Source organism: Archocentrus centrarchus, chromosome 12, assembly GCF_007364275.1.
Source record: "Archocentrus centrarchus isolate MPI-CPG fArcCen1 chromosome 12, fArcCen1, whole genome shotgun sequence".
NCBI classification, from domain to species: domain Eukaryota; kingdom Metazoa; phylum Chordata; class Actinopteri; order Cichliformes; family Cichlidae; genus Archocentrus; species Archocentrus centrarchus.
The window spans coordinates 6648321-6668925 of NC_044357.1; the positions used below are offsets into that span (position 1 = coordinate 6648321).

The 20605-nt window shown below is 39.6% G+C and overlaps 4 protein-coding genes across 5 annotated transcripts; 1 reads left to right on the plus strand and 3 right to left on the minus strand.

Moving 5' to 3' along the window:
• Positions 1-451: 451 nt before the first annotated feature.
• Positions 452-4777, minus strand: LOC115788981 (putative methyltransferase C9orf114). Its single transcript, XM_030742121.1, has 12 exons — positions 4660-4777; positions 4528-4567; positions 3436-3549; positions 3183-3342; positions 2999-3088; positions 2863-2912; positions 2325-2455; positions 2144-2216; positions 1908-2006; positions 1693-1795; positions 1368-1515; positions 452-1219 (listed from the first exon to the last, which is right to left on the minus strand). The coding sequence occupies exons 1-12, from the start codon at positions 4705-4707 to the stop codon at positions 1127-1129; spliced, it is 1149 nt and encodes a 382-aa protein (XP_030597981.1). The 5' UTR covers positions 4708-4777; the 3' UTR covers positions 452-1126.
• A 1919-nt stretch (positions 4778-6696) lies between these two features.
• Positions 6697-12670, minus strand: LOC115788980 (kynurenine--oxoglutarate transaminase 1-like). Of its 2 annotated transcripts, none has more exons than XM_030742119.1 (13): positions 12427-12670; positions 12299-12357; positions 10190-10337; positions 9909-10058; positions 9690-9776; positions 9439-9561; positions 9124-9244; positions 8959-9035; positions 8783-8872; positions 7905-8091; positions 7744-7820; positions 7526-7612; positions 6697-7433 (listed from the first exon to the last, which is right to left on the minus strand). In XM_030742119.1, the coding sequence occupies exons 1-13, from the start codon at positions 12496-12498 to the stop codon at positions 7374-7376; spliced, it is 1338 nt and encodes a 445-aa protein (XP_030597979.1). In that variant the 5' UTR covers positions 12499-12670; the 3' UTR covers positions 6697-7373. The 2 variants fall into 2 exon arrangements, with proteins under 2 accessions (XP_030597979.1, XP_030597980.1); XM_030742120.1 differs by having other exon boundaries at positions 12574-12649.
• A 120-nt stretch (positions 12671-12790) lies between these two features.
• Positions 12791-16746, minus strand: LOC115788984 (surfeit locus protein 6 homolog). Its single transcript, XM_030742124.1, has 4 exons — positions 16541-16746; positions 14771-14983; positions 14600-14682; positions 12791-13739 (listed from the first exon to the last, which is right to left on the minus strand). The coding sequence occupies exons 1-4, from the start codon at positions 16629-16631 to the stop codon at positions 13050-13052; spliced, it is 1077 nt and encodes a 358-aa protein (XP_030597984.1). The 5' UTR covers positions 16632-16746; the 3' UTR covers positions 12791-13049.
• A 40-nt stretch (positions 16747-16786) lies between these two features.
• LOC115788986 (surfeit locus protein 1) lies at positions 16787-20374 on the plus strand. The gene is made up of 9 exons (XM_030742127.1): positions 16787-16944; positions 17077-17137; positions 17558-17688; positions 17790-17872; positions 18171-18362; positions 18458-18530; positions 19521-19683; positions 19823-19904; positions 19995-20374. The coding sequence occupies exons 1-9, from the start codon at positions 16882-16884 to the stop codon at positions 20053-20055; spliced, it is 909 nt and encodes a 302-aa protein (XP_030597987.1). The 5' UTR covers positions 16787-16881; the 3' UTR covers positions 20056-20374.
• The last annotated feature ends 231 nt before the right edge of the window (positions 20375-20605 follow it).

A 20605-nucleotide genomic window follows, 5' to 3' on the forward strand; every position in this document is an offset into this window, starting at 1 on the left:
CCAAAACAAGAATCCAAACCTGAAAAAACAAAAATCAAACGTCAGGTACTGAAACACTGAGAAACGCACCCACGGAAATGTTCACTCAAATACACAAGAAAGCCTGGGGCCATAACAGAGGAATAACATGCCTCAAAATACGTATGATACAGTCTGCCACACCCTGTCAAATACGATAACAGTGAGTCACAGTCTGTGTGCTGGAGCTGATCAGAAAGGATGACACTCAGGCTCTGTGGCAAGGGAAGAATATGAAAGGGTGTGTGTACCCCTTTTCAAAGGGTATAAGATCTGGTCTGATCTGTGAAGCTAACCTGCTTGTTGACATGTTTTCTTCAGCATATCCTTAGTTTTCCTGCGACTCTTCCTCTCCTGCTGCACCAGAAGCTGCTTTCTGACTTACTTTCTTATTCATATAATGTCAAAACACAAACACTGAACTTCCAGTTAGTTTTTTATTAGATATATTTAACATGGTTGCTTAAAATCCATGAGTCATCAATATGAGCACAGAGACTACTGAACATTGTGGATTTATTATTAGCTCGATCAACTCGACAGTCTTCATGTTTCCAGCTTCGCTACATAAAACATCAGCGAACAATAATTTGTTGTGCTAAAACACAACAAATTACAGGCTGGTCATTGCCACTGATATATGTGATAACATCAGAGTTCATGGAATGGTTCCACCCAATTACTGTGGGTGAGTATATGAAGACTGGCCAAAAAAGACTTTAGGATAGTTTAAACTTGGGACCCGAGACAGTTCATGAAATGTTAATGTAATGGTAAAATACATGCAAAATAAGCTGCAGCTGGAATACAGTTGGAAAGTCTTGCAGTGTTGAACAAAAGCTTAGTTTTCAAAAAAAATGCAAACATGTATTTAAGTTTATTTGTTCAGAATTTTAAACACAGACGTTTGGCACCATTTGTTTGGCCACGCTGGTCTCTGCACTGTTTTTCATGAAACACACTGACACAATGCACAACAGTTGTGAATAATATTTATGGTTTAATATGTAAAATTTGCTGATCAATGTAGAAACGGAGAGAATTAAATCTGTTCTTCTGTTCTTCTTACATCCCAGATTTGGGGAAATAAACTTGTGTTAATATATCACTAATTCTTCAGTGAAATACTGCTACTGGAAACATCTGAAAAGGCAGCTGTGATCTTTGGCCTCAGTATCGCCATGGAAATTAAGATGGCCTCCTGGCAAAAAGGAGGAGGAAAGAGTTAAAAACACTGTTGAGCAGAACAGTCGAGCTAAGCTGCAAAAAGCATATTTATGGTACGAACAGTGTCATGCGAGTTTCTCACACGATGCTTTTTCAAACAGATTCTGCATAACTGGCCTCACCTCCGTACGAATGGTCCTGCTGCCCTGACCGGGGCATGTGTTGAGGTACAGGTCAAATAAAACACTGGGGTCAGTCACATCCAGCTTTTGGTCAGCATCTAAACTGGCTTCCAATCCCTGAAGACCTCCAAAAATGACCAAAAGATGTCTGCGAAGTTAAAAAAAACGACCTCGGTGAGGATGTATTTAGGCACAACTTCACATCTGAACACATAGAATGGCAATTCTAACATGCTAATGTTTGCCAAATTTAACATGTTCTGCAGCGTAATTTAGCATTCAAACTATTATTAAAGAACATATCAAGCATTGACTTGGAACCTACTTGAATGGCAGCAGTGTGGCTTGGTCCGCATTGCTGCCTCTCTCTGATGTGCCAATAGTCAGATCGTATCCTCCTTTATACGGGCTTTCTGTGAAAACTGCACCTACAATCAACAGGAAGCAACAATGGTGTGGCTAAATTATTATTGATTCACTGACACTGACTGAAAATCAATGTAAAGCACACAGCTGAATGTTAAATGCAGGGAAACCTACTGAGACAAGATGCCAGACGAACGCCGTAACCCCAGTAAAGACCACCTTCAGTCCGGGGAACATGAGGCGCCACGACAACACCTTTATATAGTTTGCTTTCTGCAGACAGTTGCATAGACAAATTGACACATACGCTTAACTGATGTGCTTAACACACCCCCCCCCCCCCCCCCCCCCCCCCCCAAAAAAAAACAAAAAAACAAAAACAAGAAAAAGAGTCTGGTGAAGAAAAGTACCTGGATTTTGTGTCTTTCTGAGCTGTACTGTAACTCGTAGTCCAGGCTGCAACTGCTTATCAATCTGAACTTCCTGTGGGAGCAGGTGCACTCACGTGAGTCTTTATTCTCACATAATTACTTAATAAAAAATAAAAATCCACAGTGACAACAGCAGTGCCCCCAGTGGAGCCATGCTCACCCTTCTCATTCCACAGTCGACAAATGAACCTTTTTGTTGTTTGGTAGGCCTGTTGACCACGACGCCTTCCCGGTATTCAGATTCCTCGTCTATCCTCATATGATGAGGACTGTCTAAAGGGTTAAGCAAACCTACCAGAAAACAACACCACAAAAAATCATCCCTCACTTAAAAATGTATACAGATGATGAAAAATTCCACAAGATTTCATTTCAGACTCAGTATGGGAACAGCTGTTTACACTTTGCTTTTTTTGCACTAGCATTTTCAAAGACTGCAGCTGATTAGATTTCTAATTTATCTTTTCCTGTCAACAACTTTTCTTCAATATCAAACTTGTGTGCACGTCTATAGGTTAAGTGCAAACATGATGTAATGTTTGGAATATGCAGGGAAACCTACTGAGACAAGGTGCCAGACAAACACCGTAAGCCCAGTAAAGACCACCTTCAGTTCTCATTTGAGAGACCCTACAGCATCAGACCTTGAAAACCTATATCTATATATATCTGTGAAATTTCTAATAATTTCAAATTACCTGCATACTGTAAATCTTGATGCTTTGGGAAGAAAGCCTTGCGCAGATACCTGATGGAGAAGAAAAGCTGGAATATCAAACAGATAAAATGTACTGGTCATACCGATAATGGTGATCTGATTACCTCTCAACTTACTGTGGACATTCCAGGTACTGAAGTATTCTGGCAAGTTGAACACACCCATGTCCCTTCTTCCCAATACCACTAAATTCTCCTTCAACGCTCCTGTGAAACACAAACAAAAAGCAAACCCTTTTCCGCTAGCTGTCACACGGTTTCAGGCATTTTTACCCATAAGTCGTTACTCTTTGAAACATACTTAATGTCTTCCCCTCGTTCATCAAACACTATGACCTCGTCAACACAGAATACAACGCAGGCACGAGCGATCTGTCCCGCGAGGTAAGTGCGAAGTTCAGGAGACTGAGCGTTGTCCAGAATCGAACCTGGCAGCGCTAGACTCACTGTGTAAGCTCGACCTGTGAGAAAAACAATGACTAATTATAGCACTCTTCACTGCGAATATCTAAAGCAAATCATCAGAATAGAAATCAGCAGTATAATGACGTTACCTTTTTTGGTCTGGCTTGGTTCAGGTTTGTCTTTCTCAGCAGCCTCTTGCTGTTTCTGCTTTTCTAATTGTTTGAGCAGCTTGGCCTCTTTCCTTTGCTTCTTAGTCTCCTGTACTGGGATTCAGGAAGCATCATCGAGATTGGTATAAAAAAAAAAATCTTTCTAAATGAAGTAAATAAATCTTAACTACGTGGACAAAAATGCTGGGCCACCTACACATTACACCTCCACTACCTGCTTGGTCATGGAAGCCCATGCCATGAAGATCCCAGCACACAGAGTTTTGCTAATGTTAATGCCAGAGGTGATTTGTAACTCTGCAGCTATTGAGTTAGCAAAGCGGTGGCGACAGTATATGCCTCAGCACTCGGCGACCTCGCCCTGTAACTTTACGGATGATTTGCTGTGATTCCTTAACTTTCTACTTTGCAATAATACCACTTCCAGTTATTATAATTAATTTGAAAAAATGCTTACAATTGTCTTTTGTTTTAGTAAAGTGTGTAGCTTCCGGTGTTGTGCGAAATTCTGTGCCCCACTGAAAATCTGTTCCCCCTGTGTCGGGAGCACGAACTGCAGCCAGAGAAGCGGATCCGACAGTCTTCACGGCGCTTCTGATCGATTTCTCGGTAAAATGACACTGTAAAAGACTTGTTGGTAAATTAATTTGTTCCCATGTCATGGAGGGGGAACACAATATTTTGAATGGCTGAAATATTTGGTTCCCCCCGTGTAACATTAGCAAATAAAGAGCAAATGTTTTCATATTCACAGGAGTTGTTGTTCTTGATGAGAGGAATAAACACTGTAAAAGACTTTTACCAAGAACACTGTCGGATCCGCCTCTCTGGCTGCACTCTCCCGACACGGGGTAACAGATTTTCACGGTGGAACATAATTTCGCACAACACCGGTTTTCGAATGCTGAACATACAATTATCACCGTTTACTCTTTACATTCATTCTCACACAAATACAATTTGGCAAAATTAAATTATTGTTTTACAATCGTAAACAATCTTACGTACATACAACAGACATGCAGCTAAGAAGCTGTTAGCTACATGCTGCTAGTTTAGCTGTTTACTCACTTTCTGCCTTCCTTTTCTTCCAGTCCACCCTCTCTACGGCCTGTAAACATGAACAAAGCACATCACAAGTGATATAAATGAAGATATACTGCAGTTTGTTTGTTTTTTAATGTAAAGCAGTAATGTAACTACCTTAAAAGACCCAAGACTAGGGCGTTTCAATGCAACGCTGGAAGACATGTTGATATACACATGAATCAACGCGTGAACGTTATTTACTTCCAGGTCGAGTTCTGCAGTTCAAAACATTCCCCGCAGTGCACTTCCGGGACGTCTACAGGAACCACGTGACAACAATGACTAAAACAACACTAGCGCTGTTGGCACGGTTGTTAATTTATAAATAACTTCTCTCCACATTGATGCTTCATTTGGAACAATCAGCATATCAGACACAAAAATAAATAAATATTTTTAGATTTGTGGATTGACAATAACATAATTCTAGTAACTCAGCTACTAAATGATATTGGGAATCTACTAAATTATACAGAGTTCCTTCAAACATATGGTATTCCTGTTACCCCAAAATAATTTGCAATTGTTATGGATGCTTTTTCCACTTTACTAAGAAGTGCTGAAAAACCACTTTGTGTACCTTCACTAGAACCCACACTAACATCAGTCGGTCATCAGTCCGCCCCCCGCTGTTGTTCAACACTGGTCTGGTCTTGTTGGTTGTCTGAACCAGAGCATTGAGTGGAAGCTCCCATACGTAACTTCTTACGTAACAGCTGGAACCATAACAACAGGAACACTGCGTGCTCGCTGGAATATATCACAGATACCTACAGTTGATTCATAGATATTACCCCGCCAAGCATTACTTGTTAAAACTTAAGAAAGATTTATATGTGAGTCCGTCTGTGTGAATCCGAACCTGAAACACACCTGTCCTGGCACTCTCACTCTACTGCCACCTTCTGGACAGAACTGATGGCGTTTTGTTTATATTTTTACACACATTTTTATATGAAGGCTGATGTAACAGGAGCCAGAGTAGATGGGATTGATAAATAAAAATATAGGTGACTGTCACTTGATGAAAGATGAATACTGTTATCTTATTTATGCATTTAACAGTGGCAGTGATTATTTTATCAAAACACTGAAAACATTTTGTGCATTGCAAGAGATTGTAAGTGCTTTGTGCTATTATTGCTATTATGATATTACCATAATGTTCAAAAAGGTCTTCCTAAATTAACATCCACACAGGATAAACTTTTCAAACAGAAATGTTGCTCTTGGCTTTCCTCAACAGCAGCGTTTCTTTTTCCTCATCTCCAGTTCAGCACCTTTTCCTCTTGTGCATAGTCATCACTGCAGCCTTTTAATCAGTGTGTGTGTGTAAAGGCTCTTTTATGTTTTCATAAGAAACATAGTAACAGAATAAGCATTTTAAATGTATTTATAATTCATCTATAGGCACAATTCATCCCTGTTACATGTGATTGAGTTCTTTGTGAAAGGATGACCACATGCGATGTCTCTGACTGGTCAAGTTGATCTCAGACAAAGTGATATCAAAGACTTCAGGCTGTTACTCAATGCAAAAATTATTTAAAAAAATGTAATATCCTCAATTTTGAACCCTTAAAGTGAACATGCACTCATCAGTTGCATTATGTAGACCTGCTGAAAGGTCCTCATTGACACAGAAGGCAGAAGACGTGTAGGTTTTAGAGGACAGGGCTTGTGAAATATAAGCAATTAAGGCTGTCTTGAGGATTGAAGCATTTAATATGGCAGCTGTACCTCAGGTAGAAAGCTCATTTTTCTGTAATGATTAAATTTATAGCAGCCTGTGTGGCTTGTAGCTAATCCTTGTGCAGCTCAGGTGTCACAAGTTTAGCTGTTATTATTTTTTCTTTATTATACTGCTCTTTGTTCCAGTCATCCAGGTATTATTATCTGAAAGCACATGAAACACTTTCTAACCTTGTCTGCCATCTATGCCTTCTTGCGCTGACCTCAATCTTTCATATCGAAGTTCCCACATGTAAAATTAATAACATACCTTAAAAGGAAAGTAACTGCATACAAACAACAGAAATAATTACAGCCTCATAATTTCCATTTTTAGTGCAAGACTCAAATGCCCCAGCTCTTAACGGAAAAACGGAGACGTTCTATTGGTCAATTTATTTCATCGTATGCATCCTTAAATATTCGTGCATTTTCTTTGTATTACAGTATAAATCGCTTTCATTTTCACACAAATACTACAAAACTTGAAACTTTGGTGTTACAAAATGAATGGATGGCTCATGTTCGCAGTTCAGGTCAACCAACAACACATGTATTAAATGAGACATGAGAACAAGTAGTATTACTACACTTTTATAATGCATTCCTACAGACTCTGGTCATCATTAGACTGATTATTTGTCACAAATATATAAGGTCGCTCCACTGATACTCACACATCTATCTATAAATGACCAAAACAAATTTCCTTATCATTTGTATCCGAGAGGAAAATCAGTATATTAAATGGAAAAAAATAGAAATTGACAAGAAAGCAAATGTCTTTATCAGGCAGTAGCCAAACTGTTTTAATGAGGTTACTGAGGCACAGACTAGTTATTTTATCACTTAATTATACACTTTTATTTAATGACTTGCTCACTTTCAACAAGGGCAAATATCCCTGCAGGTAAATTAGTGTACAGCAGAGGTACAGTGTTTAATTAATTAAACACTGAGAAATAGTTCCTCAGTGTTTGTAAGTGGATGCTCCGTTTGTGCGTCTTTAATACCCAACTGTAGGAACAACCACTCAAAAAAAAAAAAAAACACTGAATATTTATTTATTTATTATTTAGGTAGATAAAGCAGCAGTTTTACTCTTTTTGACTCCACTTTCTCAAGATGTCCTCTGCGGCATCCAGCGTGGAGTCCTCCTGTGAGGACAAAGTGGTGACGGAAGCACTGACAAACAGGAAGAACTTGTTATTTTTGAGATGTGCATGTGAATTAATAAGGGCAGATTTACCTTAACAAAACAGAATCGGATGTATTTGTCAAACTCCTTGCTGTGCTCTGGACTGTAGAACGCAGAGACGGGGATTGTCGCTAAACCCTGTGGGAAAAAAAGTTAGGCAGGAAAATCAAAGACAAATCTAAATACATGGGAACGGTCAAGGACATTATCAATACCTTACCATACACTCTGAGCAAATATTGCATATTCCCACATTTAAAATCATTTACCTTCTCTTTAACAAGCCATTTAACAAATCTGAAGTCATATAATTCATCCTTTGTGCTCGGGTCATTGAGGTCCACCTCTTTAGGAAAAAAAAAGGGGGGGGTAAATATTGATTTCAGATGATGACAGATGCAGACAGCTCAGACGACTGTTCATCACTCACCGACTGAGGAGATGTCTGTGATCATAAAGTAGCCCCCCTCTGGCATGATGGGCTGCAAGCCCACACTCTCCAGACACGAGGCCAGCTTCTTTCTTTTGTGGTGCAGCATTGCGGGAAGCTGCTGGAAGTAGCTCTCCGGAGTCCCAAACAGCTCATATTCCCTTTCAAATCCATGAGCGACTGCCTCCTGTTGGAGGGGAAGAAGGATGAAAAGATCTCAGTGGGATCGCCGAGTTTTAAAACTTAAGATGAACAGACAGTTTTGATATATTAGGTTAAGTACAAGGTCTAAAAGAAGCAAAGAAATAAAATAACCTGCTCACTTCCATTAATTTACCTAAATTTAGACAGCAGAAGGATTTCCAAGGGAAATACTATACAGTACATAAAAGATGAATGAAGCCATCCATGAAGCCTCTAATTTACCATTTTGACCATCACAATCTTGTTTTGTGTTTTTTCTTTAAACTTGTCTTGAGTCACGGGTGACCTGGTCAATCACAAGTTAGCCACATCTTAAAGCATACCCTGCTTTTTTTTTTTTTCCCTATTTAATTTATGGAGTCATAATTTGCAAAATGAAGATCATGTTTTTTAAGCAAGAGTGAGACCATAAACTCATTAGTAAAGTCTTTCTTAATGAGTTTATGAGGTCATAAATCAAGTATACTTACATATAATATGACCTGTTTTTGAAATCTTAGGACCATCCCATTTGATTAGCAGCACCTGGCTGCTGTTTACCCTCTTAATTCCTATGGGAGCAGTAGGGGTGTACAGGACTGCATAGAGTCATGTGAAAATCATTTTTTCCCCCTGTGGCCATAATTTCACAGCACCGCTAAAGTTGCACTAATATTTGTTCAGCAAATATTTACTTGAGCAGCTGTTGCACAGTGATAAACAGAGTTCTGATGGATGGTTTTCATGTATTTGATGATTTCTCCAGAGCCGATGGCCCAGCCAACCTGAAAAATAGATTAAAAAAAAAAAAACCCATGAAGGTCAGGTCACAGTATGTGTGCAGCAAAGACAAAGACAGTCTGTGTGTTACCTTCCAGCCAGTAGCACTAAACGTCTTTCCAGCACTGCCAACAGTTACAGTTCTTTCCCACATGCCAGGAAGGCTGGCTGTCAACGACACAAACACGACACATCACATCGGTGCTGTGGCTAACTGGTCTGTGTGCGTTTTGTTGAGCTCTGGCTGTTAGCTTACCTATCTTTATGTGCTTGGCTCCATCATACGTAAGCCACTCGTACACCTCGTCGCTGAAGCACAGCAGATTGTGCTTAATACACAGATCAGCAATCATTTGGAGCTCTTCTATCTTGTAAACCTGCAACGGACATGGATGCACATTAAATGGAAAAAAATAGAAATTGACAAGAAAATAAAATCGTATTAGGTGAAAATTCCACAAACCAAATCAAACTTATGTGCATACTTAACGGCCTTGTTTCCCTGTCAAACCGATGCTCGTGCAAAAGAAATCAAATGATGATTTCACTATAAGGGCATCATTAAGCTTACCTTGCCTAGTGGGTTGTTGGGAGTGTTGATAACAATGGCTTTAGTGCGTGGAGTAATTTTACTGGCCAGCTCCTCGGCAGAAAGAACCCAGTCTCCACTGGACAGGACGGTGCTGCCCTCTCTCTGTTGGCAACAAAACAGAAGAAATCTTTTTAAGAGCCATAAATTTACATTCCTAAACTGAGGACAAAATATAATGTTATCAAAAGACCTAATATAAGCACTTTTTTAAAGAAACATGAACCACTTACTGGTCTCAGAGGTACATAAACTGCCTTTCCTCCGGTCATCATCACCATGGGTTGGTAGCAATCGAAGAAAGGTTCAATAATAATGACCTGGAAGGTAAATTTTCATTACCTTCCAAAAAATATATATTATTTTCACTTCGACCTGTGCTAAGCACCATGTGTGAAATTTAATCACTTTTTTCTGATTTTCTTTGTCACTCGCTCCACTGATTTCTGTACCTCGTCCCCTTCGTCAATCAGAGCCTGAAATGCGCAGAATAGGGCCTGATAAGCTCCAACTGTCACCAGGATGTCTTCAAGAGGATCGATGTCCAGTCCCACGATCCTACTAAAGAATTTAGCCAAGCTTTTTACAAGAGGAGGGTGACCCTGAGGAGAAAAAAACCATGAAAAGGCCATGCATTATTTGTTCTTCAACTGCTTCAATTTCTGCATCCGTCTTTTTAATACCCAAGAAAAATGACTGAAAACAGGTCTCCTTCAGATGTATTTTTACTTACAAAAGCTCGAGTGTACTGGTGCATTTGAGGTCCTCCGGTGATGGCTTTACAGAAGGCGTCCTGGACAAACTGTGGAGGGGAGAAGTCGGGAAATCCCTGACCGAGGTTCACTGCTTTGTAATCTGCTGCGAGCTGTGTGAACTCAACCCTGTGGAAGCGAAGCAGAATAGAATAGAATAGAATAGAATGCCTTTATTGTCATTATACAGGATGTACAATAAGAATGAAACAGTCAGTTGAGATGATTGTTTATTTCAATCATCCATCATTCTATTCTAACTTGAGTTACACTCCTGAGTCTATATTCAGTCCCTAACCCTGACATTAAATGACAGAGACGTATATTACAATTACCTCAGCACATTTGTTGCAGGCGTGTTACATAAATCAGACTAAAAAAACAAAACAACCCCCCCCCCCCCCCCCCAACTCTCTCTCTCTATGTAATTACAATAATCATAAAAGAAATTGGAGTTTTGTTCATTAGTTGTCTTAAACTCATGTGATGTGTGTAATTTGTTAGGAATGAAAGGATGCAACATCGTTTGATTCAAGGACACCCCAAAAATCAAAGTGTAAAAATGATACAGGAGGGTTGTCCAAATTTCCTGAAATTTCATTGCAGCAACTCAAAATGGTACTCAGTAGTGTGTTCGACCCCCGCGTGTTTGTGTGCATGCCTGACATCAGGGCATACTCCTAATAAGACGATGGGTGTCCTGGGGGATCTGCTCCCAGGGGGGGGGGGGGGGGCTCCTGGACAGTCTGAGGTGCAACCTGGTGGTGTTGGGTGGACTGAAACATAATGTCCCAGAGGTGTTCTGGATTTAGGTCAGGCGAGCGTGGGGGACCAGTCAGTGGAATCAATTCCTTGATCTTCCAGGAACTGCTTGCATATGCTCACTACATGAGGCCGGCCATTGTTGTGCACCAGGAGGAACCCAGAACCCACTCTACCATCATAGGGTCTGCCAAGGAGTTCATCCTGAAACTTTTGTGTGTGTGATTGTTTATATTGCTCTTTATTGCATTTTTTTTTTTTGTAGTTGTCATCGTATTCTACAGAATTCTGCTTAGCTTGTGACTTTGTGGTGACTCACAAGTTTCCAGCAGCAATACTTGCACTTAGCCCACGATGACAGCTTTGGATAAAAATTAAACGCTATAAAATTGTCAAACATTAATTTGTCAGCAAAGCCTAGGGTTTTGAATATTAAGTTTCAAATTTGCATAAGTTACAAGACAGAAAAGATGCAAAACCCGAATATAAAATATCAGACATTTCTTTCCTGTCTGTGATAGCGTATACAGATTACACACTGAAGGTACATGTGTAATAGTTTGTGACACTTTCAGAAAAGAAAGGGACTCAGCTCCAATCTGTACAAGAAGGTAGGAGGTAGGCGATAAAGAGGAAATCGGTGTCCTTTTTTTTTTTCCCCCTTTAAACAATCTGTTTAAGGGAAGGCAGGAAGCAGGCCAGTGAATTATATACGAGATTAGTTAGAACTGGGGCAACAATATCAGAGTAAACCAATCAGAGGAAGCGCGGGGCGGGTCATATCTTCATAACCCTCCATACAAAAAAAAACAAAACAAACAAAAACCCCGAAACTAGGCTGGGTGCGAAATAAAAAAAAAAAAAAAAAAAAAAAAATCAATGTTCAAGATTTCATTTGTAGCTGAGGATAAAGTTGTCATGCAAACTAAACATTCAGCAATTCAAAGTTTAAAAGACATAACGATACGGATCCGAAAACAAGTCTCAAGACAGTTTCAAAAATAGTAGCAGGGTGCAAAACCCCTGGAAGGTCAGTGTGTGTCTCGCATGCAAGGTTCATGCATTTGGAAGTGCTTTGTCTAGTAACTAATAAGTGTAATTGCTACAGGACAGATTTCTGTTTCGTTTTGTTCTCCTTTGGCCATAAATCGTAGCCAAAGAGCAGGCACCTGAATGCAACTTTAAATAGGCTCAGCTTTGTCCATAGTCTGCAGACACCGCTGTTTATATCTTACTTCGGGGAGCAGTTAATATATTACACATATTAAGCTTTAACCTTGGTCGTTGGGTTGAAGCTTAATGTGAAACATTTCATTATATTCACTCACCAAACATTTTTATCCACCCCGTCTGTCCTGCGTGCATGAAGTCGTCTGGACATGATGATCTGCAATAAAAACACGTTTAAAAAAAGTACGCTGACATCGCTGAAGACGTTTAATAGAGCCGTGCCGACCTTATGACAGTTTCTAACTGAACTCTGACGAATTAGGATCAAGCCTGCTGCAAGATTCCTGATTATTCCCATTAATGAATGATCATCGCCTCACGGAGGAAAGAGCGCTGTTATCACTGAATCCCTGCGGAAAACGTTACTCTTCACCTGAAAATCCAGGCCTGTTATTTGGCCCAAGCAACTCTTCAAGAATGGAAATCCCTACACCTCCCCTTCAGCCGCCTTGTTTTTGATATCTACTTCCTGTGTGGGCGGAGCGAGATATTATAATTAGAAACGTCACTGACAACGGCCAAACACAAACGCGTCCTGAACTCAAGCTCAAGTTTATTTATCACTGCCCCTCACAAGGTAGTCTGACAATAACATACTTTGCCTTTTTTTGTGATATGCAAATTTAGCTTAAGACATGATTATTGGTCAAATGTGTAAATAAATTAATTGGACAACAGAATTTCACATTTATAGTCACCATAATGATCACAATCACATTTTATTGACCATGACACATAATATTCAACCAGTATGTGCACAACGAGTGCACTTTATTATCATGTAAATATCACAGTGTCATACAGAAACTGATTTCTTAACTGAAACATGACAAGTTCTCTTTTCTTCCTCTAAACTGTGGCTTTCTTCAAGTCCTCGGGCAGCACTCGGCCCTTCTTCCGTGCCCTCTCCTTCTTCTTCTCTGCCCTGACCTGCTTGCGTTTTGTGAGGTTCTTCCGTCTTTTGTCCTGCCGCTGCTGCATCTTTTCCAGAACGTGCTCGCTCCGCTGGTTCCATTTCTTCTTCCTCTGAGTGCGCCTCTTCTCCTTCTTCTTCAGCGACTCGCGCAGCATCTCCTCGTTGTCTTTGATTTTGATGCCCTCAGCTTTATAAAGCATGTTGGTCCACATGATCTTCTTCTCCATCTCACGGGCCTTCTCTTCGTCTTTCTCTCTCAGCTGTTCCAGCTTTGCTTTGCGAGCCTCCACACGGCTGAGCAGCTGCTTGTAGTTCTTCCCCGTCAGTGGCGTTACCTGGCCTTTTATACCCTCTTTCTTCTTCTTCTTTCTCAGTTTTTTGTCTATATATCCCTCTTCCACTGTCTCGACCTTGTTGAAGATAATAGCAGTCTCGTTTCTTTTGCTCGAGGCAGGGACCTGCTGCTCTTCCTGTTTTATCTCTGGTTGCTGTTCTTTCCCACTTTGTTCAGCTAGTTTCTTCATCAGAAATTCTTTCCTTTTCTTCTTCTTGCGCTCCCGCTCCAGCTTTCGCTTTGCTCTCTTTGCCTGGACAGCCTCTGATAATGTATCCTTAGGAGCTCCCTAATAAAAGACAGTTGAACATAGTTAATCTAAAACAATAATACAAGAGCTGCGGCTAATGCAGGAGGCCCCCCACCACCCAAACAACAAAAGCTGGACTTCAGTACAAAACCAGTAAGCACTACTGAAGAGTTTGCTGTACTGTTTGTCTGTTGGACTGGTGCACAGAGGCTGTGTTCATGGTCAGTGACCCTCGACAATGTAGGACACAGAGACTATAGAGCTGTGTCCTACATAACAGATTCAAGCAGAGAGAATTCATTAGTGTAAAAATTTAGATTGGAATAACTTATAAATTATTCTCATGTAATATTATTTTATATTATTACATTAATATAGCAGGTCCAGTTAGCTTTACACAAAAATAGCTGGTAGAAACGTCCTCCAAAGAGCTACTTTTACTTTCGTACTTTGAGTACATTTCAGAGCCTGTACTTTTTAAATTTTACTAGAGTAAAGAAGATGAAGAAGATGAGTACTTTTACCAGAGGAGTTTTTAACACAAGTATTTGTACTTCTACTAAAATACAGAATGTCTGTACTTTTGCCACCTCTGACGAGGACTGAAGAACAGTCTGTAATGCAGGGATCCTCAAATCCAGGCCTCGAGGGCCGGTGTCCTGCAGGTTTTAGATGTGTCCTTGATCCAGCACACCTGAGTCAAATATAGAAGTCATTAGCAGGACTCTGGAGAACCTGACTGCATACTGAGGAGGTAATTCAGCCATTTGATTTAAGTGTGTTGGATCAGGGACACATCTAAAACCTGCAGGACACCGGCTCTTGAGGCCTGGATTTGAGGATGTGTGAATAAAACTGTTTGTCTTTCATACTGTTCAGCATCTCTGAACACTGCATACCTGCCCTCTGGACTCCTCAATCTTTTCATGGAGCCTCTTGCGTAGCACATCGACTGTGGAGAAGCTGGAGCCTTCACTTCCTCCTTTAAGAAAAAGAAAATAAGCATTAAATGAAACCCAGTTATGTGAAGAAAAAAACCTCCACCCTGAACCAGAATAAACCTGGTGTACCTTGAGGCTTCTGTGGTGTAGCTCCATTAGTGGCCTCAGTGTTGGGCCTGTTTGGTTTCGGTGTGGCTTTGCTCTTCTGCGCTGTTGGAGAGGCTGAAGGCTTCTGTTGGGTTTTGGGACTCTTGCCATCAGCGGCCTCGTCTTTAAAATGTTTCTTTTTACATTTTTTCTTCTTTTTTGGAGGACCGGTGTCACTTTTACCTTTGAAATGAACTGCAGACACACAAAGAATGCACATATTAATGACTGCATGTATTTAATTAGTGTTACTTGGCTGCCTTGGTGCAACATTGCAATTACAGTTTCTAGACTAAGACAAAATGCTCAGACAATGTCAGCTAATTGGAAAAAGGAAGATCTGAAATTTTCTGTTGACAAAGAAAAAGCAAACGAACTCATAATCATCTTGCTTCCTCATTCTCCACAAGACAAAAACCAGTAACAGCTGATTCAGTGGGTGACAGTTTTTTCCTTCAGAAAGCAATCCTATTAACAGTAAAAACATTTATCAATCTTAAACATTTTTCTTTAGAACAACATTTATGTAATTATCAGTTTAGCTTATGACTTCTTAATATAAGTTATTAGCTGTTTGGTTAAAAATGAGTTCCCTTTTTTGCATGTGTTGCTATTTTAATTATTATTATTACTTTTTGGTCCTGTGTAAATGGTAAATTTATAGCACTTTTACAGGTCTTTATACAGCATGACTTATTCACACACACATTCATACAAGCACTGTTTGGAGCAGCCTAACCCTAACCCTCTGATTAATAGATGACCTGCTCTACCTCCTGCGCCACAGCCATTTATTGCACTGTACAGTGACATATTTAGCTGCTGTACACCTCCACTGTAGATTTTAAATCAGAAGTGACTGTGAATGAAGTGCAGACTTGAAGCTTTCATTCAGGGATTTTAGAAAAAAATCTTCCATCAACTGTTATAAATGCAGCCATTTTTATACAGTCCCCCATTTTCAGAGGCTCAAAATTACCTGGACAATTGACAAGTAGTTTAATGGACAGGTGAGGCCTGCTCCCTTGTTACTACATGACAAATTAGGTAGACATAACATCTGTAGTTGATTCATAGTGTTGAAATTTTATTTCATAACGTTTCACTGTAATTTTGAATATGAGTCCTAAAGAAATGTGTGCAATGATTTATTGATGATGACTGCAAACACCAACAGATGCGCCCTGCCAGGTGAGGGACTTAAAGAGGACTTCAGAGCTGTAATCAAGGCTCGAAGGTGGCTGCAGTAAAGGCATTGTATTTAAAACATTCCTTATATTTAAAATTATGTTATGTCACATAAAAAAAATTATTTAAAATATTTTTAGATATCCCCAAACTAAATACACGTAATTTCCATATTTGACAAAAACTCAAAGTCTTAACATTTTAAAACAGAAATTTAATTTTTTGGCTGTTTTTTTTTTTTTTTTGGTGCAGAAAAGACTAAATGATTAAGCTTTTATCAATAATACCCGATTACTTTTCTGACATACTATCAGTTTGGTTATTTCCTCCAATAAACAAACCCCTGCATTGGAAAAAACTGCAGATCCTTCTCAAACACTGTAGCGCCCCCTGTGGTAACAAGTAGGTAATATGAAAAAGTGTGGCAGGAGGTTTGATGACATTTACTGAGTTTTACATAGTTTCCTACAACAACTAACGCCTAAACGTTAAAGTAAGCTTATACCACAGCACAAAAATCTCTAAGAAGTGCGTAAATAAACCCGCGCAGTTAGCTAACATTACCGAACGGTCTCTTCTTTGGCTCCTGGGCTCGTTGAGAAAACACTTTACTTGCAAGTTTTTGAATGTACGAGTCCTTAGAGACGAGATCCATGTCGCAAAGTGGGCGTTTAGTCCGGATAAAACAGCTAAAACAGGATATTTACAGATTTAAAAAAAACATCAACACATTCACGTACCCACGTGGGTAAAAAAAAAACTAACGGGGCGGGGCGTCGTCAAAGCGGAAGGAGTAACACCAGAAGTGGTCCCCCTCCGAGCAAAAGCCTGCCAGTTATGTAGTTGTTATGTACTTAGCTTTTTCCTTCATTTTCACCACATTTTTCACTTTGTTTTGATTCAGAATGGCTTCTTTGACACTTCTGTTGGCTTCCTCCCGGAGGGTGCTTCCGACACTAAAAACGCAGGTGCGTTAATTGTCGTAGTTTCTCGTCTTTACGTCCCAGAGAAAAAGTTACGTGAAAGTCATTTTTCATCGCTCAGTGAGCGACTTACACAAATATTCAGTTTTTTGAGTTGTTTGTTTTGTATAATTGCAGAATCGCGCCTTTTACCCCAAGAGGTCTTTCTTTCTGCCCAGACTCCTCAAACCTGCAGACGGTACAAGAAAAACATGCTCATAATTACACTAGCTCTATTTTTTTTTTTTACTCTTTATTTATAAATAACAAAAAGTGCAATAATGTATAGCGAGATAAAGCAAAGAGAAAAAGTGCCACAGCGGTAATGTGGTCTCAAGAAGAAATGTATATTATTTAAGGGAATTAATTGTTCTTTTACACTTTTTCTTTTAACAGAAGACTTAATTGAGAGTCCATTAAAAAAAACAAATAGAAAAAACAATCTATTCTTCATCTATGATGTGGTATTTTGTCCAGTAGGTGAAATGTAATGACTGCATAATATAAAGTAATGCAAATAATGTAAAGGACATAAATATAATATATTTAATAGCTATGTCAATATGCAGTTCGACTTTACAAGCAGTCCACCTTACATTCATACTGTTTTCATATCCAGGAAGCTTCCTTGGCTTTGGACGACTGTCCAGCTCCACAGCAGCCAAAGCTGCAGAGAAAGGAGAAGACTCTTTTCTTAAATGGTTCCTGCTGCTTATCCCTGCCACCACTTTTGGCCTCGGTACATGGCAGGTACAACCTATTTGTTGATTGTTGCTGCTTTTTAAATACACAATTCAGTTATGTCTTTGTGTTAATGTTGGATGGACTCTGGTGCTTTTATCACTGTGTAGGTGAAAAGGCGTCAGTGGAAGTTGAGGTTGATTGATGACCTGACACGACTCACTACTGCAGACCCCATTCCTCTTCCTCTGGAGTAAGTAAATGGCAGGCATGCTTCATCAGCAGGTCATTCAAAGTTGTTGCATTTATTTACACATATGCTGGCCTCTTTGTTTAAAACTTTGGCCATGCTTAAGTGCATACAACAGCACATCAATGGCAGAAAATAAGAAAAAGCACAATAGGTACCCTTGAGTATCTATTTCATGCCATGACCTAATGTGCAGAAACACCAATTAAATAAGTTAAATAAGCCACATGTTGTGTACATATGTTAGTCATTAGGTTGCAGATTTACATGTGATTTTTTTTTTCACCCCCTTGCATCCTAGTCCTTATGAGATTAATAACTTGGAGTACAGAAGGGTCAAGGTACGTGGGCGTTATGATCACTCCCGTGAGCTGTACATTATGCCCCGCTCACCAGTCGATCCGGAGAGAGAGGCCAGAGAGGCGGGAAGACTGTCTTCAAGTGCAGAGACCGGCGCTAATGTCATCACCCCATTCCACTGCACCGACCTCGGGTAAGGAGCCAGATAAAACATCACATCACAGAAATAACTGTATAGCAATCTTGCACTTTGTCCAACACTGATTTATATGGTCTGTGTCACTGAAGCATCACAATCCTGGTGAACAGAGGATACGTGCCAAGGCAGAAAATAAGACCAGAGACCAGGATGAAGGGGCAGGTTAGTATCTCAGATGAGGAAAGACATCAGATGCTGGTTTAGCACAAATGTTTTAGACCAGGTTGTAGTGTTAAATGAGTCGTAATGCTGCCCTGAGAGTTGTTTACTGAATGAAGATGAACTTATTTTAAGTCTAACAAAGTTTGCCTCAGGCTATGTCAGAACTTAGATGACGGTCGTGACAAAGGAACAACACCCTCTTTCAGTTCTAAGGTTTTACACATCAGGACATAATAATAAAAAATTATCTGCTCCTTAGCAACTCTTAAAATGAGGTAAACACAACCTCAGATAAACAACATGACATATTACACAATGTCATTATTTATTTAGCAAAAACTAAGCCAAAATGCAGAAGCAGTGTCTGAAAAACTAAGTACACCCTCACTGCTCCCATAGGAATTACGAAGGTAAGTAGCAGCCAGGTGCTGCTAATCAAAGGCATTCAATATGAAGCCCATCATCCCGCAGTGAGAAATATCATTAACAGGTGGAAAACATTCAAGACAACTGCCAGTCTTCCCAGGAGTGGACGTCCCAGCAAATCACACCAAGTTCAGACCGTGTAATGCTGAGAGAAACTGGAAAAAAACCCAGGAGCTCCATCTCAGACTCTACAGGCCTCAGTTAGCATGTTAAATGATAAAGTTCATTTTATTTCTTGTTGACGCGAACAGCACTAAGCTGTTAGAGGAAGTTGCTCTCCCAGGTCTTTCTGGTGTGAAAAAAACTAATGTATTCAGAATTCATGTCAAATTAGGTCCAAACTTCCTTTAGTAACTATTTTAAACGTGTTATCCTTGTGAAATTGGCTCCAAGTCCTTTTAATTATCATGTTATTCCTACTAATAAACTTTTTGCATACAAATTTAAATTCACTAAAGTGGAACCAACACACCACAAGCTTCCTTCAGTCATACTGATGAATTTCCTGTTCCTTTAAAGCCTTTTCTGACTTCCTTACCAAAGTGAAATGCTCCCTTCATGCAGGTGGAGGATGAGGTGGAGGTGGTGGGAGTGGTCAGGCTGACAGAGATTCGTAAACCCTTTGTACCAAACAACGACGTGGAGAAAAACCGCTGGCATTACCGAGACCTGGAGGCAATGTCACAGATCACTGGAGCTGCACCCATCTTCATTGATGCTGACTTTGGTACGTTCTCATAACCAATACTTTGACTCTCATTACATACAGATTAAACCCCTCATAAACCTACAGGTCATGGTTTATCCCAGTCACTCACACTGATACTTTGTTCTTGAAAGTAATTTAAAGTATTGTGTATATGCAGGTAGCACTATTCCTGGTGGGCCAATAGGTGGACAGACCAGAGTCTCTCTGAGGAATGAACACATGCAGTACATAATAACATGGTTAGTGAGGCTTTTCTTTTGAATTGCAGATCTGTGAGAAACATCTCAAAATGCATTTAATAGTAATTACTTTTTTCCCCCTTCCCACAGGTATGGTTTGTGTGCAGCTACGTCCTACATGTGGTATACAAAGTTCATCAAGAAGATTTAGAATTTGAGGATTTAATGCAGTTAAATTATTCCACTTGAATACTTGAAAACCATATACTCTTAATTGTTGTGAGCCTGCTGCAGGTATTGTGTAAATAGGTTAATGTGAGAATAAAGTACCCAAGCTCTGGGATTCTTGTTTCTATTGTATGTCATGAACTGATGAAAACTGAAAAAAATTAATCCTGAACTCATGCCTGTAAAAAATTTAGTCTGTAAATATTAAATTTAAGCCATTTTTTTTGTAAAATTGGACATTTTTACTTGGTAGTTTCACTGCTGGAGGCCATTCAACAAGTCATTTGGATGTAATCAGATTCAGTGAGTGAAGTATAAACTGTTTGGACTTTGTTACATCTACATTTCCATGGAACTGAAAGCCACAGTTCATTTTTCCACCCATAAATTTAGGTTTATTTAGACTCACCTAAACCATCTTAGTCATTTCTATTTTAAGGGATTATCAGTTAATTATTACTTATTATTTAATCTATGATCCAAACGAACAAAATGACATCATTCATTTTCCATGTTTACAATTCCTGCTCTCA

Bases quoted from the DNA above. Each gene is read 5' to 3' on its own strand.
- LOC115788981 (XM_030742121.1), bottom strand. From the start codon at position 4,707: ATGTCTTCCAGCGTTGCATTGAAACGCCCTAGTCTTGGGTCTTTTAAG. The intron at 4,568-4,659 runs GTAGTTACATTA...TCATGTTTACAG, and splicing joins CTAGTCTTGGGTCTTTTAAG to GCCGTAGAGAGGGTGGACTG. The intron at 2,456-2,862 runs GTAATTTGAAAT...GTTTTCTGGTAG, and splicing joins TCAAGATTTACAGTATGCAG to GTTTGCTTAACCCTTTAGAC.
- LOC115788980 (XM_030742119.1), bottom strand. From the start codon at position 12,498: ATGGGAATAATCAGGAATCTTGCAGCAGGCTTGATCCTAATTCGTCAG. The intron at 12,358-12,426 runs GTCGGCACGGCT...TTTTTATTGCAG, and splicing joins CAGTTAGAAACTGTCATAAG to ATCATCATGTCCAGACGACT. The intron at 9,562-9,689 runs GTAAGTGGTTCA...TGTTGCCAACAG, and splicing joins TTTATGTACCTCTGAGACCA to AGAGAGGGCAGCACCGTCCT.
- LOC115788984 (XM_030742124.1), bottom strand. From the start codon at position 16,631: ATGGATCTCGTCTCTAAGGACTCGTACATTCAAAAACTTGCAAGTAAA. The intron at 14,984-16,540 runs GTAATGTTAGCT...GTGTGTCTGCAG, and splicing joins GCCAAAGAAGAGACCGTTCG to TTCATTTCAAAGGTAAAAGT. The intron at 14,683-14,770 runs GTACACCAGGTT...TTTTTCTTAAAG, and splicing joins TACACCACAGAAGCCTCAAG to GAGGAAGTGAAGGCTCCAGC.
- LOC115788986 (XM_030742127.1), top strand. From the start codon at position 16,882: ATGGCTTCTTTGACACTTCTGTTGGCTTCCTCCCGGAGGGTGCTTCCG. The intron at 17,138-17,557 runs GTACAAGAAAAA...TTTCATATCCAG, and splicing joins ACTCCTCAAACCTGCAGACG to GAAGCTTCCTTGGCTTTGGA. The intron at 19,905-19,994 runs GTTAGTGAGGCT...CCCTTCCCACAG, and splicing joins ATGCAGTACATAATAACATG to GTATGGTTTGTGTGCAGCTA.